A 17,595-nucleotide genomic window follows, 5' to 3' on the forward strand; every position below is an offset into this window, starting at 1 on the left:
TTAGACATCACACACACTCAACACAACAGTTGAAAATATCGGCTTTTATTTATCTTTTAACTAAAACAGGTTCAGAAGTAACACGTTAACCTATATAATCATGTATAAAAAAGTAATAAGAATCTCAACAGACAAAGCAGACATGTATGTTCTTTGGCTACAGAAGCCTGCTGGAAGCCAGTGGTGGCAACATGTTGGCTGAGACACTGGCTGAACAGAGGAGAGAAGTTGCACTGACTACATCCACACCATGAAGAGGTATCAATGTCAAAAAGGTGTGTCCAGTTTAAAACAAATCAGAGATAGCCATACTAACCGAATATTTACTTCTTTCACTGACATACAGCATATTAGTTTTCCAGTGACTGTTTTGTGACTCAGTTTAAACAAGCATGTGTAGCAGTAAAAAAAAAAAAAAAAAAAAAAAGACTACAAATTATTTTGCTCAGAGAAAAAAAAAAAAAAAAGCTTACATGCATACATTATGGTCAAAAGTGATGTGACATATGGAGCACCTGATATAAAAATACTGACCAACACTGAATGAATAACATATCAAAAGCTCCTGTCAAGCTGCAGATGTTGGCCTATACAATGCAGTGAAGTTCTGGGCATCTCCTGAGTGTGTAGACTATAAAGGTGAAACAAAAATCCAAGTGCATTTTGATTGATTTTTTTGGCACCCATCACAGGAAACATTAAATGACAGTCAAATCATCTCAATCATAATGCTGAAGCTCCCCTTAGTCAGGCCATATGGTCCAATTATACAGCTGAACACCTTTATCCAGGACTAACTTGCATAGGCAGCACAAAAAAAAAACCCAAAAAACCCCACACAATTCTGAACTCTAGGTATGAGAACTGGGTATAAAACATTCATTTTATGCAGCACTTTATTTTTCTATTTGAATAACTATAATACAAAGTAAAAACTAAATAGGTCCTTAAAGATTTCAAAGTTAAATCATTTTATCAATTTCAAATCAAAATGTTTTAAAAGGTTACTAGGAGGCATTCTTAACACATGCTTCATTTGGGGGTGTTATTTTTCACAATCTCACCTTTAAATTTAAACGGAGAGTCATCACAGGAAAAAAAAAACAATACTTTTCCATGTATGAAAATGGTGCCATGTATGAGCTGAAAAGCTCAAATTACGTGTTCAAATTGAGATGACAGCCTAACGGATACAATATGCGTAGTCCATAATTTTAAAGACAGAAAATCAGGCAAATCTGCCCTACTGAACAGGCATATAAGCAAATACAAGTGGGAAAGGTAATAATAAATGTAGTATAATACTATATAAAATAATGAACATTTGCAGCAGCACATCTCTTTTGTTTTGAGTTCCACCTGAACAGCTCACAAATGAGCACTTTCCAAAACACAACTGAAGGGTGTCTGCCCAAGGCAACAAGCGGTACTCATAGCTGGGACTAGAGAAAGAGGGGAAAAAGGTAGTAAAGGGGCATATTTATTTACCAAATTTGAAAAATGTTAACCAAATATAATTTAATGTTCACTGCAATCAAGAAATTACTGACAATGACTAGAACAAAACTTCCCCTCTTTCAATTATTCTCCAAGATTCACCATTTAATGCCTGACCAACTATAGTCAAAACAACTTACAGTTTCATACTTAACTGGTCTGAAAAAGGAAAAGCATATCACTGGATTAAAAATCAAGCACAATAACGATTCACTGAAAGCCTAAAGGTGCAGTGCACTGATCAAATATTCGCCCCTGAATAAATTGGGATTCTGTAAACATTCAAAGCAGATAACAAAAGTTAAAAACAGGGTAACACAAATGTGGTATAATGACAATACCTCGGCTTTATCAATGAGTTGTAATCTTTAAACACATGAGGAAAAGACAGTTAAATGTGCTATAATCACCCTGGACTGCACTGAACCAGTAGGCTTTACAGTAAGGCTTAACAGGCAAAAGTTGCTCCCATCTAAACTAAACAAAGGCATATATCAATTAATGCTCTGAATACAGGCTGTGTACTCATGTCCATAGCACAGCCATAAACCTCTTGTAGGCGCTGGTTAGAAATGATGTTGACAATGACATGTCTACGAGGCAGTGACTCCTTCCCACTCGACCAGGTACTGCACCTTGCCGTCGAGGGTGACCCGTCGCGCCAAGACTTTGTACTTTTCCCCACAAGCCAGCCGCCCTGCTGCTCCAAAATAGCTGCTGATGGAACTCTTGAGGTGGGAGAGCTGGCTATTGGGGTCCATGCCGTGAACTATGTGTGTGGAGTGAAGGCCTGGGAGTGGGCTCATCACCTCCATAGCTGAGGGGTTTGGGTCTGCATGGCTGGGAGGGGGGATCTCTGGGTTCGGGGGCTGCAGGGCCCGTCGTGGCCGCCCACGTTTCCTTTTTAAGGGTGGAGAGGAAACAGGCATGATGCAGGCTGTCGTGCGCTTCTTGGTGGAGCTACAGAGGCTGGAGGGTGTTTGATAGTAAAAGAGGAAGTCAAAAAACTGTTTTTGATTCTGAGAGCAATAATAAAAACAAAGCACACAGAGAGGAATTTAAAAAAAAAAATAAAAAAACAAGACAAAGAGTCTACAGCCATGCTAGTAGCTCTGAGGCACAGAGGTGCTTTGAACTAAATGCTTACATGGTCACAGTAACATCCTAACATACGTCAAGTAGGTATAATGTTCACCAAGTTCAAAATCTTAGTTTAGCAGATTAACATGTCAACATTTGCTAATTAGAACCAAACACAAAGTGGGACTGTCAGTATTCTTGCACTTATGTAGTAAAGTAATGGATCCAACTGAAATTGTGAATTGATGATGGTGGCGGCACAGAAAAACCTCATCCTGCCTGGAACATGAATGTCTGTGCCAAACTGTATAGAAATCCATCTAATAGCTTTTCAGATATTTCAGACCTAGAGACAGACCAACACTGCCATCCAGAGTCACAGATGTCCAAGTGAGAAAAGGGTAAATGTTGCAGTTGCGCAGCAGGCATACCTTGACTGTCTTGAAATGCTAGTTGAGGTAGTTTCTGTGGTGCTCAGGGCTCCTATTGATTCCACATCTGAGGACAGCAAAGACCTGTCGCTTCTGGTGTTGTGGGGACAGTCAAATAAAAGAGACAAAGATACATGCTACTGAAACTTACTGCACATACAGATGAAACAAATAGTAAATTAATCTTTCAGTCAATCAAGAAAATTAAACTGCAAAAACTTTTGAAATCTATTAATCGTTTTAGATAATAATCAAGCAAAAATGCTCAAAAATGACAAATGATGGGATAAAACAAAAACATGTATTCATCCTGGCTTCACTGTTTTTTTTTTTCATGTTTTCTACTCAATAGTTAAAAACCACAATTTCTCACTTACTTGATAGAGGTTAAGTGATCCAAAGTGTGGGGCTCTAGTGGTAGAGGCTTTCTTATTTCCTGTCAAAAGACAAAAAAAGATAAATTATTAGCATTTCCTAGTGGGTCGTCTTTTAAATACCAACCCCTCTCAACAACTATGTACACACCCAGCTCACGCCCACTATAACACACACACACACACACACACACACACACCTGGGATAAGAGATGACTGGAGCGTTGTGGTTTAGCCAGAGTCTCCAGAGAGTGTGCTCCTTGCTTCCTCTTTTTCTTCTTCTTCTTTTTCTTCTTCTTATCTGTGCCATTGGTTAAAGTACTGCAACTTCTAGATCAACAACAAAATTTCACAAGTAATAAGAGTTGTGCATTAATAACACTTTAACTGTTCAGCGGTAACATTATGAAAATTTAAAGGTGCAGGACAATATCAAAACACTGCTTTTTTGCTTTTTTCTCATTTTGATACACTAGTCCAACACAAGCAGTTTGCAAATTCAAGAGCTTACAGTTAAGAGTGTTAGGGGACATGTACAGGGTTTGGTATATTCGTCACAATTCTGTTAATAATGTAATTATTGTACATATCCATACTCCTTTATATTTCTTCTTAATATTTATACTTTTTATATATTTCTTTACCTGCCAACTTCTATTATTATTTCTATTGCTTTATGTCATCACGTGCAATGTGTGCAACTGAGGCATGAATTTACCCCCCGGGGATCAGTAAAGTATTTCTGATTCTAATGATTAACATTGTATAATATCATTAACAAAGGCTCAATTCATTTTATAAGCTGTTGAGAGCCTTAATCTTTTTATCCTGGATGACATCCCACCCAGAGATGTTTAACTTCAAATGTAACTTTCATGTTTTACCTCATGCCAGATATGCCTTTAGTGGACTTGCATCCCTTGATGGTGATCTCATGTGAAGCCCTCTCCATCACTATGCTGACTGGCTCATCAGAGTTGGGGGGAGCAGGAGGGAAACGGATCCTCAACCCAAACAAGTGCTTCTTTTTCTTTACCTCCTTGCCTGACATGAACCTGGCAGAGATGGGAGAGGAAGAGAGGGTAATGACAGGTGGAAATACATAAGAAAGAAAGTCTGGGACAGAATGTAAGATGGGAGTTAGGAAAAAGACAGAGTTGACCACTGTCAGGCTATCAACATAAACTATTAACCAGTAGAGGAATAACTTACATGCTGCTGTTGTTGTTTAATGCCTCCAGGACGCGGTCATATCGCTCTGATCTCGGAGTGTTGGCGAGCTGCAGACACGGGGGATGAGAGGTCACCAGACAAGAAAGACAGTGCAAGAAAAAAAAAAAAAGGAAAAAAAAAGCAGAAGTTACAGTTGAATTTAAATATTAACCTACACAAGTACAATATGTGTCTCTGTCCAGTAGAGAACTCCAAAAGAAACTTTGCATAGAATGTAAGAATTTGAGTGTGCATGTGTCCAGTGGTGCATTACAAAAGAAAGTTAGTGAACAGTCAAATGTACGTTGGTAAGCAGTGAGCCCTTACCTCCCCAAGCTGCAGCAGCTGCCAGTTTTCATTGATGTAAGTCATCAGCTCCATCTCAGAGTCAAAGTACTTCTTCTTGTGGATCACACTCAGGTTGTACAGGCTCAGGTGTGCGACATCCCCCCTGAAACATTTTAGTAAATGCTGTTTTCTTTACTTCTTTCCAAAAGATTATCAAAACAAAAACAACTCTCTCTCTAACTAAAGGCAGGAATCTGTGGGGTTTGTTGCTGCGGACACAAGGTAGTGTCGCATTTGGTGCAATTTGGACATGCAACATGTTCAGAATCAATAAACTTTGAATAAATTACAGTACAGTGTGAGGCGCTTATATGTGCCAATGTGGTAGTCAATTGTTGAAACTGAGTTTTCAAACGAATGTATTGTAAGAGTTTTATGAAGTTCTAAGGCTGAATATCCAGCAGTATCTCCCCCAACTGTTTTGCTGTTTCTGTGTTATTGGTGCTGTAATAGGTGAAAGCGGAGGGAGGCAACACATCAGCCCCTGTGAACGGGCACTGCACTAGTGTTTAGAAATGATAGGAAGTGAGAGAGTTGATAAGGCAAGTGTAAAACATAAAAAAATAAATAAAAATAACGAACGCAACAAGATACATCTAAGACTGGAACTTTATTATTTGTTTCTACCTTTTGGTGTAAGAGGGGGCAGTGTATCAAAAAAAGCACTACTTTGGAAAGAAGGGCAATCCTGTGCTTGTGTATTTTATTAAATCATATACTGTAAGGCCGCCTATGTCAAAGCTGAAAATGCATCTTGAGATTCACTCACCATCTGAGAGGCAATCGGCTGAGGTACTCTGGTCCACCATTGCAAACGGAGCAAATAAACAGATAAAACCTAAAGTCAAACAAACACAAAACAATGTCAGCTTATTATACTGACTGAAGGGCATATTTTGAGACCTAGTGTTTATGGTTTCTGAAAGTTAATGTGAGGACATGAAAGGAAATGTTATACAAGGAATAACACATGATGATGTGTCCTGATATTTGAAAACACAAAGTGGAAGTAGGACAGCTTTGAGTGAAAAAAATGTCTAAACCATCTTTTTTTAATAGATTGTTTGCAGTCATTTTAAATTTAATAAAGTTTGTTTCACCAGTAAGAATGAACTGGTAACATACTATGAAGCATAAGTGCCGTTAGCTTTTCTTTATATACTTTGCACACTAATCTACAGTGGTGTTTTAACAGCTGATTGGATGCTTAAAAGGAGTCCAAACTATTTTACCAGACTCCTACCAGCTAATGAGTAGTCTTTCCGATTGCCATGGTATGAATATATACGTATGAAACATGTACATAGTGATATTTGCACCTATCTCCGTAGAGCATGGGCATCTGTAAGCAATGGAGACACGCCTCATGGAACCACTGCTGACACCTGTTACACTGCAGCATCTTCAGGTACCAACTACAAGGAAAGAGAAAAAAGATAAAAAGAGTGAGAGAGTGCTTAGCTGTACCAGGACACGTGATACTACATTTTGTTTTGTAAACATGGACATGTAGGACATTGCTATGACACCCAGCAGCACATGCAGAAGCTGGTAGTTTCTTCAAACTTCGCAACATTTGTTTTTCATCAGTTTTTTCCAGCTTTATTGCAGAAACACGTATCACCGATGACGGAAACAAAATCATTGGAAAAGGAAGACAGGTTTTGGATTAAAGTGCAGCGGACTTTGAGACGATCCATCCGGCCCGTTCAACCAGACCAGGCACCACGGCAGGTGCAGCTTGGACTTAAGGCTGCTACTTCAGGTCCATTCTGGACATAATGGGACACATGCTGGCCAAGCAACAGAAATCAGAGACTCTTGCGCCTACATCTTTATAGAGCCCTGTGTTGTGTGTGCATATTTTATTATATATATATATATATATATATATATATATATATATATATAGTATTCTTTTAAAGTATATCATGTGTTACTCACTCTCCTGGACCTCCACAGTAGCAGTAGCACTGCTGGGTGTTAGTTTTGTGGCCCTGGTCCCACGCCAGTGTGTCCAGACAGTATGGGAAGGACAGGTGCAGTTCCATGTGCTGCTGCTCGTGCTGCAGAAAGCCTTTAGCAGACACTCCTCGCCTATGTGCACCCCCCCTCTGTAAACCACACAGGCAAAAAGCATGTTTACCCCAACACAAAACTATGTACACATATTTAATCCACAGATTTTCTTGTGGCTACTCTATAGTCTCTTATCTCCATTTTGCTTAATGGTTAAAGCAGAGCAAAAATGAGTCTCACAAACAGCTATTTTTGTGTAAATACATGCCCATATCAAACAATGTACCCATTCAACTAAAAGGTATTATGTATTCATACTCAAAACAAAAGCAGTACCTTAGGTATAGAAGTGAGCTCACATTCTGAGCAGAGCCACTTGTCATCCGAGTCAATGACAGAGGCATCGATGATGGGGGAGTGGCACAACTGATGGTAGCCTAAAAGACAATAAACACATGTACATGCAGCTGAGTCTACTGGTCCATTCATTGAATAAATAAAAATGCCATAGATGACCAGAGACTAGAACCCAATAGGTAGATAAATAAAGAATGGATAAGTAAGAAAACTTTAGCCATTAAAAAATAAGAAAGGAGGATAAAATAATATATCCGCTTTGTTCAGTGTTGGGCATTAAAAGCATCAGAAACATTACCTTGTCCACACTTGTCACAAATGACAATCTCATTGGGTTCATCTGAAGTTTCATCCTGGCATATGGAGCACACAATGTCATCATCCTCATCATCCTCATCATCTTCATCCCCTGAAATGGACAAAAGCAGTCAGGGCCAATAATCACAACTCTTTCACCAGCAGCTGTTATACAGGCTAGCTACGCAAGAGTAAAGACTAGGCAATCACCTCAAATAGTGTTTTAATCCCGAAAGGGCAACTATAAAGGACCATTTCTTTTATTGGAAGTAGTTGCAACAGAAGCGGTTCAGTGGGAGGACTGGATTATCCTGATTAGTCAGGACACGGTTTATGAAAAGACATTCAATGTTCAATTTCTTCTAAGCTGTTGGTCTGTTGCACCTGTTAACAAACCCAACAGTGATGACAGGGTGGAGTGAAACACTGCATGTACATGTTTCTACATCGTAGCAGCAAGTGAGAACTTCAGCCACTGGAGGTCAGAGGAAAACAAGGCTTTTAACAGCTATTAACTTTTTAATTCAGCACTACAACACTGTATATGTACATCTTCTTCCCTATGCTCATCTTTGTGTGTGGGCAGGGCACTGATACTCTACTGATGCCAGACACTGTGGGCAGTTATCTGTCAGCAGCATAAGTAGGGAGATTAGTACGGCACAAGAAGGCAGACAGGGGTGTGGACAGCACAATACTAATCTACGAATCCAATATTAAACTGTACAGACTCTAAAGTGCAGATGCTGCCAGGCAATGAAAGGCATTTATATGTACATACAGTACGTACATATAATACAGATTTCACATTTTTCACAAACATGTAAATTTTGATAGAACTTACCTGTCTGAATATCCTTCCAGAGAACCCAAGACTTTGACCGATCCTCAAAAACAACAAAGCATCGCTGTTTATCCCGATCTATCTGAAGGAGAAAACAAAAATAGATTTATGCCTTCCTAAACACCAGTTTTTTAAGCCAAAATACACATCTTCAAAAACATGCTGTGGGCATAACGATTAGGGGAAGGGGCCACTAGTCCAGTCAGATATGAGATCAAATGTTTCGTGTCATATCCACCTAAAATTTGCCAAGTAGACTTTATGCATACACTCTATGACCAAAATTGCTAAACACAATTCAAGTAACATCTGATGTTTTGTAAAAGTGTGAGAAATAAAACAGCCCTAAATATGTTTAAAACTGTAAACCTGAAGTACCCGAAGGCTCACTTGTGCAATTCCACATGCCAGAAAGCTTGACAATGGTGCCAAATTTCATGACGTCGAGTATCTGGTGGTACTGTCACAGAAAACTCATAGTACCAAAAGGAGTCGTTTCCCTCGCACCAACCTTGGTGATTGTCCCTAAATAGAACAAGCCATCTGACCAACGGGCCAAGACGTCCTGTCCCTCTGTAAACCTGTCAGACATGTCGTCTTCTCCATACTCTCCCCTAGCAGAAAGGCTTGTGGGGGACAGGGGCACAGCCTGCTGCTGCCGCAGGGGGTGGGCTCTGTGATGGACAGACAGGTGATCCACAACCCCTGAGTCTCTGCAAACAAGGAGGGGCGGATAAAGAGAGAGATGGAATTACAAAAGGGAATGAGGGGAATCATATTTTTACAGTATTTTCAGGTGACACGTCACCTCTGCATAGTCGTCAGCAATTCTCAGTCTAGGTGCTGCTGACAGTGTGCTTTATTTAATAACCAATAAGTGCTTATTCAAGTATAGATGCAACAATGTTGTATAACAATGATCATTTCATTGAGGGTAAGGGTAAAAATGCTAGTACCAAGACTGGCTAACCTTTTCAAATAGGCCTATGGGTTGTTGTGTTTTAAAAAAAAACATACCTCTGTGGTTTAAAACTGGTAATACTACAAATCAACACAATAATATCAGTGAAATGTATTTGTAACAGATAGCAGCCAATAGGTATTATATAGTGATATATTTGCATCTCTACTGAAACACTGCATGTGTAATGGTAGGCTAATGGACAATAGAACAAGGATACATTGTGTGGTTACACAAAATCTCAGAAAGACATGGCTGAAAATGAAGTGAATGCCATTTCCCCTCCAGTGAATACAAACAACAGGTGATTATACTCTATAATTAGTGCTAATTTGTAATTAACCACCACGCAGTCAGTAAGGCGGCTGCAGGGCAATGCTGAGTATTTCTAAAACGTATCCCTAATATAAAACATTGATAAACTAAAAGCGTTATCCATTTAACACTTAATTTACATATAAACTGAGATTTTTATTTCAGTGACAGTTGTAATTAAACAATATTTGCACCTAAAGTTTTACCTTCTGCTGCAAAACATTCATTAAGTAATGTAAGAGATTGCAGATTTTATTTGTTCCTACTTCCCTTGAGCCACTGTCCGTCAGTCGGACATTCCCTTTGTTCAGATCCTGGCTGAACACAGTCAATTTTAGCCACTAGAGATGATAAAAGGGCCGGTTTGAGATAACGTTGCTTACTGAAATGTCATTTGTATGAAGGACCAAGCAGCCAGGCCTGATTGGGAGCGTGAATAATCCACATGCAAAGCCGTAACCCCGGTCAGGTCGCTGACCGTCGGACCCACACCCCCCACAGGAGCAAAACCATGATGACAACAATACCTCATTCGGTCCCCTCCGCTTCTACAGACCACCCGTGCGACAAAATAACTTGATATGAGTGACCGCTGTTATCCCGCTCCGCCTGCAGTTGAATTTATTTTAAAAGTATATCGCGAAAACGTGCGGGGCTTGTGCCTTCTTCAGAAAATAACAAACGGTTCGTTTTCCCCCAACACGTTCGCCATTTTGGTTTCCCGCTGATGATCGGGGAGTGCATTGTGGGAAGCGCTTAAACGACGCTGCTGGCTGTCGCTGCTACATTCACCTTTTTCTTTTCTTTTTTTAAACATTTGAAATTGTAGGCAGGGCATTTACTAAGCAGGACATATCCGCCCCTTAAAGAAGTATAAACCGATTTTTTTTGTCGAGGACAGCATATCATATCTATTTCTGTTGATGTGGATAACAATACCTTAAAATAACGTTGTCAGCATTATTAATAAACGGTCAGACATTTTCGCTGTTGACATAACATGTTTATTTAAAGGTTAAACGAGGCGGTGTTTACACCAACTGTGGCCACTCACTGCGGCTACAACATCATGGTGTAACGTTAGTCATCTTATTTTTAATTTGGCTGGTATAACCGGAAGTTGTGTATGACGTTGTCCTATTATTTAAACAATAAAACAAGTAACGTTAGGTCTATCCGCGGCTCCACAGTACTACGGGACACGCCCTCTAAAAGGTCTCAGCTTGGTTTGGTTTTTAGGCACCAGAATCAGAATCAGAATACTTTATCGATCCCCCAGGGGAAATTGTTTGTTACAGATACTCGCATGGCATAAAAGAAATAGAAATAATAGTAGAAGTTGGTAAGTAGAGAATATAAGGAAGTAGTATAGTAACAGTAGGCTATTATACAGTATTAAAAAAAGTGTAATGATAAATAGCAGTAAAGACCTGTATTATACAGTATTAACAAAAGTGTAATGATAAATAGCAGTAAAGACCTGTATTATACAGTATTAACAAAAGTGTAATGATAAATAGCAGTAAAGGGCTGTATTATACAGTATTAACAAAAGTGTAATGATAAATAGCACTAAAGAGCAGTATTGCAGTATTATACAGTATTAACAGAGGTGGCAATAGCAGTAAAGAACAGTATTAGTACAGAGGTGTAATGATAAATAGCAGTAGGCTATTATACAGTATTAACAAAAATGTAATGATAAATAGCAAAATAAAGTAGTAGCCTATTAAGTAGTAACACTATTAACAGAAGTGTGATATGTAAATATAGAAAGATTATAGAAAAAACCCTATCTGGTTATATTTATTAAGCACCAAAAATACTGGTACTTTGTTATATTTGAGCACCACAAAGATTTGGAAATGGGCGCGTCCTGTAGTAAAGTTGGGGTGTCCTGTCCTCTTGGAGCCAGCAGAGAGACCCCTCTGGCTTTAATTGCATAAGACTTAGCGGAAGTTTATTTTACTCGTGCTTGCTAACTTGACCCGGTCGTAGCTTTTAGAGTTATGCAGCCTCACAAAACTCATAATGACTCGATTATATCCGCGCACAAGTGAAACCACTTTGTCACACATTTCGTCAGTTTGGTCGACGACCTCAACATAAAAAGAGGTTTATTTGGACGGCCGAACACGCTGCGCCTGCGCCGTGAACCTACGTGTTTTTTTCCCAGCTTGAGGTATGTTGTTGCTTTGCTTGAAAATCAGCAGCTGCTGCAAAGAGCAGAGGCGCAGGCAAAGTGAAATATCGGAGCGGTTAGACCGGACAAGTCAAAACGACAGTGCGGGGAGGAGGACCATAGTGGGACCCAAACCGGGTAATATGCAGACGCTTTTGCCTGCTGTGTAAACGAGACGAGGTGTTTTACGTGCAAGACGCTTTCCCCCCCGTGTTATTTTGGATGATCTCCCACAGCCAGGTCCACGTATTGAGATGATCTATTTTTGTGATGGCGAAGGGTCTGTTTCCACGGGCCTGGGTGAAAAAGTCTTTCTACTTCCAGGTAATATCACTGCTCCGTAATTGCTCTGCACATCGGATTACAGTTATATAGCCTGCTGCGGGTGTGTTTTAATTGACTGTGAGCCTGTGTATGATGGGATCGTCGTGGTGTCACATCAGGCTGACAGCTGGCAGTAAACATGTACCTCCTCTGGCTGCTCATTTGGGTTTGCTGGGGAGCTTAACAATACCTGAGGAATGTGACTGCTGATGAAAGATCAAATTGAGTCTATCAGCTGATCCTGATATGGTTAGTACAGAGCAGAATACAGGCCTACCACAGAGAGTATAACACGTGAGGACAAATAGGTAATCCATGCCAGGATTTGTTACCCAGGCCATGAAGGAATCTCTGTTTATCTCACTTCATTTGTGTTTTCCTCTCTCCTCACATTTGACTGAAAATATGCAAATACTTCATTCATTCACAGCTTACAGTTGTTTCATCATCCCCAATAGTGCCAGAGCAGCAGTAATCCTTTTGGTTGGATAATAAAGTTCAACCTTCTGGTTTGGGCACGAGTTGTCTGCCTCCAGCAGCTTTCCCCAGTACAGTAAGGAGCTTATGCAAGAGGAAGAGAATATGGAGTAACCATATTGCTCCATTACAACACAGAGTACAGTGTATGCTGTAATGTAAAGTCATCACAACTTTGGATGGACTACAGTCTGATGGCTGAAGTCCTCTGACAGCTGAGACATATGGAGGTCAGGAGGGGAAACATGTTAGCAGAGCTGATTTCATCTGGCTTCAGACAATATTTAACTACACTGGCTGGTTAATTTATTTTATTTATTAAGACCAGCTACATTTCCTCATTCACAGCCACACACACTCAAACATAGACAAACAACACTGTGTGCAGAATTGTTTTTTTTAATCCTGAGGCATACATCCTATAATTAGAGTATACTTTTACTTCTTACTTAGTTCTTTTACTTCTACATTTTTGGCCACACTGATCTTGTATGTGTTTGTATAGGCTACTGTGTTGTGTGATTTGTCAGGGTTCCTTATGTTCCTGTTTTGGTACAGAGTTTGTATGTGCAAGCAGAGGGACAATTCTGGATAAGTACATTTGGCATTGCTATGATATGTAAACCAATTTGTGCATTTTATGCATAAATTGATCATTCAGATTTTGCCAAATCTAAAAAGAAATCTTGTTAGTGGACCTGCTAGATTGGTGACACATCAAAATGTAGTGCCAGAAGCAGGGTATCCAGGTCTGTTACAGGACAAAGTGTCTGGTTTGCACTAAGGTCCACAGGGCTGTTCCAAGAAACAGGTTTGCAAGGTTACTTGGATCACTACTGTACTGGATTAACCAAACCACATAACCTCTGAATATCTACTTGATTTAAGCCAGATAAATGGCTTTTGAATTTCAAAGCTTTTTTGAAGTACCAGAGTTCAAAAAGCCACATGAAAGCCAGCTTCGGGTCTTTCCTGTTCAGTCTCTTTGATACCAACCTTGTAGTTCTTAAGAACTATAACCTGTGACCTGTTTTTGGGACTTAATTATATAAAGAAGGAATTAATGAGACCGTAAAGATATTATTTCACTCTGGGATGACCTCAGTGGTCTTGCTGGGGCAGTGACATCTCGACCGCAGACAGGAAGAAGACATAAACTGATGAGGACAGCCAGCTCTGTCCTGAGGAGTTCATGAAGTTTATAGAGGAAGTGGGAGAGAAAAAGGATGATTGCCAAACGACTGGCCATCATAGGCAACACCTCCCAATCCCTATATGGAACCGCGAGTACCGCTCCAGGCTGCTCCATCCACAGTATAGAAAAATGTGATACTGCAGGTCTTTTGTCTCTGCTGTAGTGACTGGACTGTAAGATCTCAATACTGCATGAGGGTTAATGCTCAGTAACTGAATCTAACCGTCGACAGCTGGTAACCCTACAGTTTGCACTAGGTTTTGTGTTTTGCACACTACACATTACCATCTCCAATTATCATCAGTAACTTGCACTATCCGCTGCCACTGCAACTGGGTTATACTACTATACAGGGGACATGTTCTGCCTTTTCCTTTAGGTGGAATAGGTTTCTTTAATTTCCTTTTTCCACTCTTCTTCAAGTGTAATAATCGTATTTATTTACTTAACTTACTTTTCTTACTCAGTTTGATTTTACAGTTTTTATTGTATAGTTACTACAGTACATGTACATCTGCTTTTTTGACACTTGCATTCCCTGCGTGGTATCAATTAACTTTATCTAATGTCTTCTTAGCTGAGACAATAAGAAGTGATGGAAAAAAGACACAGTTGAGTGAAGGATAAAACTCTTTGCTTCTCGGGTTTCACTTCTTACATCATGTGTTTGCACAGACGTGCTGAGACACAATGTGCACACATGACTCTTTTATCCCACCATACTGTCTGTGTGTGTTTCATGCGCCTACATTTCCTACGTACAGCACCAACATACAGTGCATGCCAAAGGAGTCAGTTCTGATTGTGGTGTGTTGCTTTGTACTCCCCTAGCACCTCGTGTTCCCTCCCTGGAGGCCCACTATCTTTTTGTTCATCTCTTTGGGACATGGAGCGTTTAAAAAACAGGCAGCTCTGCAGAGGAGTCGTCTCTACAGCTAATATGAAGCCGCTGTTCTCTCTAACTGCCGAATGGACAATTTTTGTGAAATGCACCAAAGGGAATGGAAAGCAGGAAGATTGTGGCTTTCATGTGTCCTCCCTTTGCCTTTCTGTGAAGTCTGTAGCTCACAGTGGGGATGTTTTGCATATTTTATGTGAGCAAATTTCATGAAAAAGCCCAAGACCTCATTAGGTTTTTTAAACATGTTCAAACCCCACAGAGAAGTCACATGCCTTAACCTGAATTTCTGACTAATGACTGAATTTCTGAGTAATTACACCGTTTTTAACCAATTTCTGCTGCAGTTTGTATGGACACAAAGATCTTCTGCCCAGACCTGAGCTGTTTACCAAGCACAGTAATCACAGCACATCAAAGATATAAAAAAAGGCTTGTGCTTGGTCTCTGCCTCACTGGGTGCATATTTTGCTGGGATTTGGAAACTGTGCTGGAGCTGAATAGAGAGGAACAGCATGCTGCCAAAAACACACACAACATAAGCCGTTCCTGCCATGTGATCAGAGTGAGAATCAAATGCACTTTATCCCTCTTAAGTGCAAACTGCAGAAGTCACACACTGTGGTTAACAAGCAAGTTTGACCTAAATGACTTTCTACTGCGCTGTCCAACAACTTAGTTTTCTTAATTTCTTTCACTTGATTGCAGCAGCCACTTACAGCTTCTTACAATCTTTAGCTGTTGTTCAGAAGCAGTTTTGGGCTCAAAATATTTTTAATGGAAATTCATTTTTTGGATTTTACTGGATGCACGCGCAGCCAGGGGACAAAAGCGCTTTGGTAGCCGGTCAGAAAACTGTAGTCAACCACTGCAATCAAAGTAGATTATGCATTGTTTGTCAATTTTTGTTGACTTAATATCTGTTTGTTTGTGCTTCATGCAGGTTAGCGACAATTAGCGTAATGTTGTTCCCGCACAGCTGCTAGCCAAAAGGCTAATGGAAGAACGAGTGAGAGGGGCATTCTTTCCAGAGCTATACTGTACTGCCATTAAGCCTAGCTGTGTCACACTCAGAGATGCAAAGAACATTGTTGTAAACTTTGTAACTTTGTACTAATTTATGCTCGGACAGTGGCTTTAAAAAACGTAATTCGTAAAAATCATACTCATTGCTGTTATGAATAACGTTACTCGATTAGCTAAAATGTCGGGAAGGACCTGCTTTGTTTTTTAAAATTATTTTTAAATAGCCTATACCCATAGCCTATATGATACAGCATCCCCTGGTCTGAGAGGCTGCTGGTTGACTCCTCAGGTTAACTAAATTATTGTTCCAGTAAAGTGGATTTATTTCTAAAATGCGCTGCTGAACAGGTTTTCTGTCACTTTTAAGGATGGGGTGGGGTGGTCGAAAGTAATTGTAACATAACGAGTAACGTGACTATTTACTTTAAATACCCAGTAATCGGTAATGTAATATTGTTAATTTTTAAATGAGTAATAAGTAACTAATTACAATTTCTGAGTAATTTGCCCAACACTGCTGTTAGATATGCCGCGAAGACAGGGCTGCTTTCTGCCCCCTGGTTGCGCGCGCATCTCGGTCGGTGATGACCATGACGTTGCACAGAAACCCGTCAATGTATTTATATCTCGTTCTGTTCTTTTTGACCGTGTTGCCTTTAGATTCCTGTGTTCTTTCTTTTGAGTTTTGATGTTCTGTAAATGTTGGGATTTTTAATGTCAAAGATACAAAAAAAAAATTAAGACTGATGATTTCTGTTTTTATATCACTGTGAAAAGTAACTGACTGCATTAACTAGTGTTGTGTCGTTCAGGTTGTGAGTAATTCGGTAATTTTCACGTATGCGTTCAGTTCAGCAGCTGCATGATCTCCGTCAGCACAGGAAACAGAATTGATTAGTTCACGACTCTCAACTGTGGTTCTCTGGGTTTGAGTCGTTCATTTGTCACGTGACAGCTGGCTACAGGCAGTGGTAAGCAGGCAACACAGGAAACAGAATGATTAGTTCAGGACTCATCACTGTGGGTCTCTGGGTTTGAGTCGTTCATTTGTCACGTGACAGCTGGCTACAGGCAGTGGTAAGCAGGCAACACAGGAAACAGAATGATTAGTTCAGGACTCATCACTGTGGGTCTCTGGGTTTGAGTCGTTCATTTGTCACGTGACAGCTGGCTACAGGCAGTGGTAAGCAGGCAACACAGGAAACAGAATGATTAGTTCAGGACTCATCACTGTGGGTCTCTGGGTTTGAGTCGTTCATTTGTCACGTGACAGCTGGCTACAGGCAGTGGTAAGCAGGCAACACAGGAAACAGAATGATTAGTTCAGGACTCATCACTGTGGGTCTCTGGGTTTGAGTCGTTCATTTGTCACGTGACAGCTGGCTACAGGCAGTGGTAAGCAGGCAACACAGGAAACAGAATGATTAGTTCAGGACTCATCACTGTGGGTCTCTGGGTTTGAGTCGTTCATTTGTCACGTGACAGCTGGCTACAGGCAGTGGTAAGCAGGCAACACAGGAAACAGAATGATTAGTTCAGGACTCATCACTGTGGGTCTCTGGGTTTGAGTCGTTCATTTGTCACGTGACAGCTGGCTACAGGCAGTGGTAAGCAGGCAACACAGGAAACAGAATGATTAGTTCAGGACTCATCACTGTGGGTCTCTGGGTTTGAGTCGTTCATTTGTCACGTGACAGCTGGCTACAGGCAGTGGTAAGCAGGCAACACAGGAAACAGAATGATTAGTTCAGGACTCAT

The 17,595-nt window shown here is 40.3% G+C and overlaps 2 protein-coding genes across 3 annotated transcripts in view; one reads left to right on the forward strand and one right to left on the reverse strand.

Moving 5' to 3' along the window:
• Positions 1–29: 29 nt before the first annotated feature.
• Positions 30–10,481, reverse strand: mtf2 (metal response element binding transcription factor 2). Of its 2 annotated transcripts, none has more exons than XM_046051870.1 (15): positions 10,263–10,481; positions 8,971–9,172; positions 8,460–8,541; positions 7,617–7,727; positions 7,298–7,398; positions 6,887–7,056; positions 6,262–6,357; positions 5,712–5,780; positions 4,922–5,045; positions 4,595–4,662; positions 4,267–4,437; positions 3,583–3,712; positions 3,386–3,444; positions 3,009–3,101; positions 30–2,466 (listed from the first exon to the last, which is right to left on the reverse strand). In XM_046051870.1, exons 1-15 carry the CDS (start codon positions 10,265–10,267, stop codon positions 2,091–2,093), a joined length of 1,857 nt encoding a protein of 618 aa, XP_045907826.1. In that variant the 5' UTR covers positions 10,268–10,481; the 3' UTR covers positions 30–2,090. The 2 variants fall into 2 exon arrangements, with proteins under 2 accessions (XP_045907826.1, XP_045907825.1); XM_046051869.1 differs by lacking the exon at positions 10,263–10,481 and adding an exon at positions 10,119–10,254.
• A 1,165-nt stretch (positions 10,482–11,646) lies between these two features.
• The window catches only part of dipk1aa (divergent protein kinase domain 1Aa), a 13,655-nt gene continuing 7,706 nt past the window's right edge, over positions 11,647–17,595 (forward strand). Inside the window, exon 1 of the mRNA XM_046051871.1 lies at positions 11,647–12,241. Within this exon, the coding sequence (XP_045907827.1) occupies positions 12,188–12,241 (54 nt within the window). The 5' untranslated portion in view covers positions 11,647–12,187. The remainder of the gene's footprint in view (positions 12,242–17,595) is intronic.

This window comes from Micropterus dolomieu, linkage group LG06, assembly GCF_021292245.1.
Source record: "Micropterus dolomieu isolate WLL.071019.BEF.003 ecotype Adirondacks linkage group LG06, ASM2129224v1, whole genome shotgun sequence".
In the NCBI taxonomy this organism is placed as follows: domain Eukaryota; kingdom Metazoa; phylum Chordata; class Actinopteri; order Centrarchiformes; family Centrarchidae; genus Micropterus; species Micropterus dolomieu.

Coding starts and splice junctions, on each gene's coding strand:
- mtf2 (XM_046051869.1), bottom strand. Junction 7,057..7,297: donor AGCTCACTTCTATACCTAAG/GTACTGCTTTTG, acceptor TGTGGTTTACAG/AGGGGGGGTGCACATAGGCG. Junction 6,358..6,886: donor TACTGTGGAGGTCCAGGAGA/GTGAGTAACACA, acceptor CTTTCCTTGTAG/TTGGTACCTGAAGATGCTGC.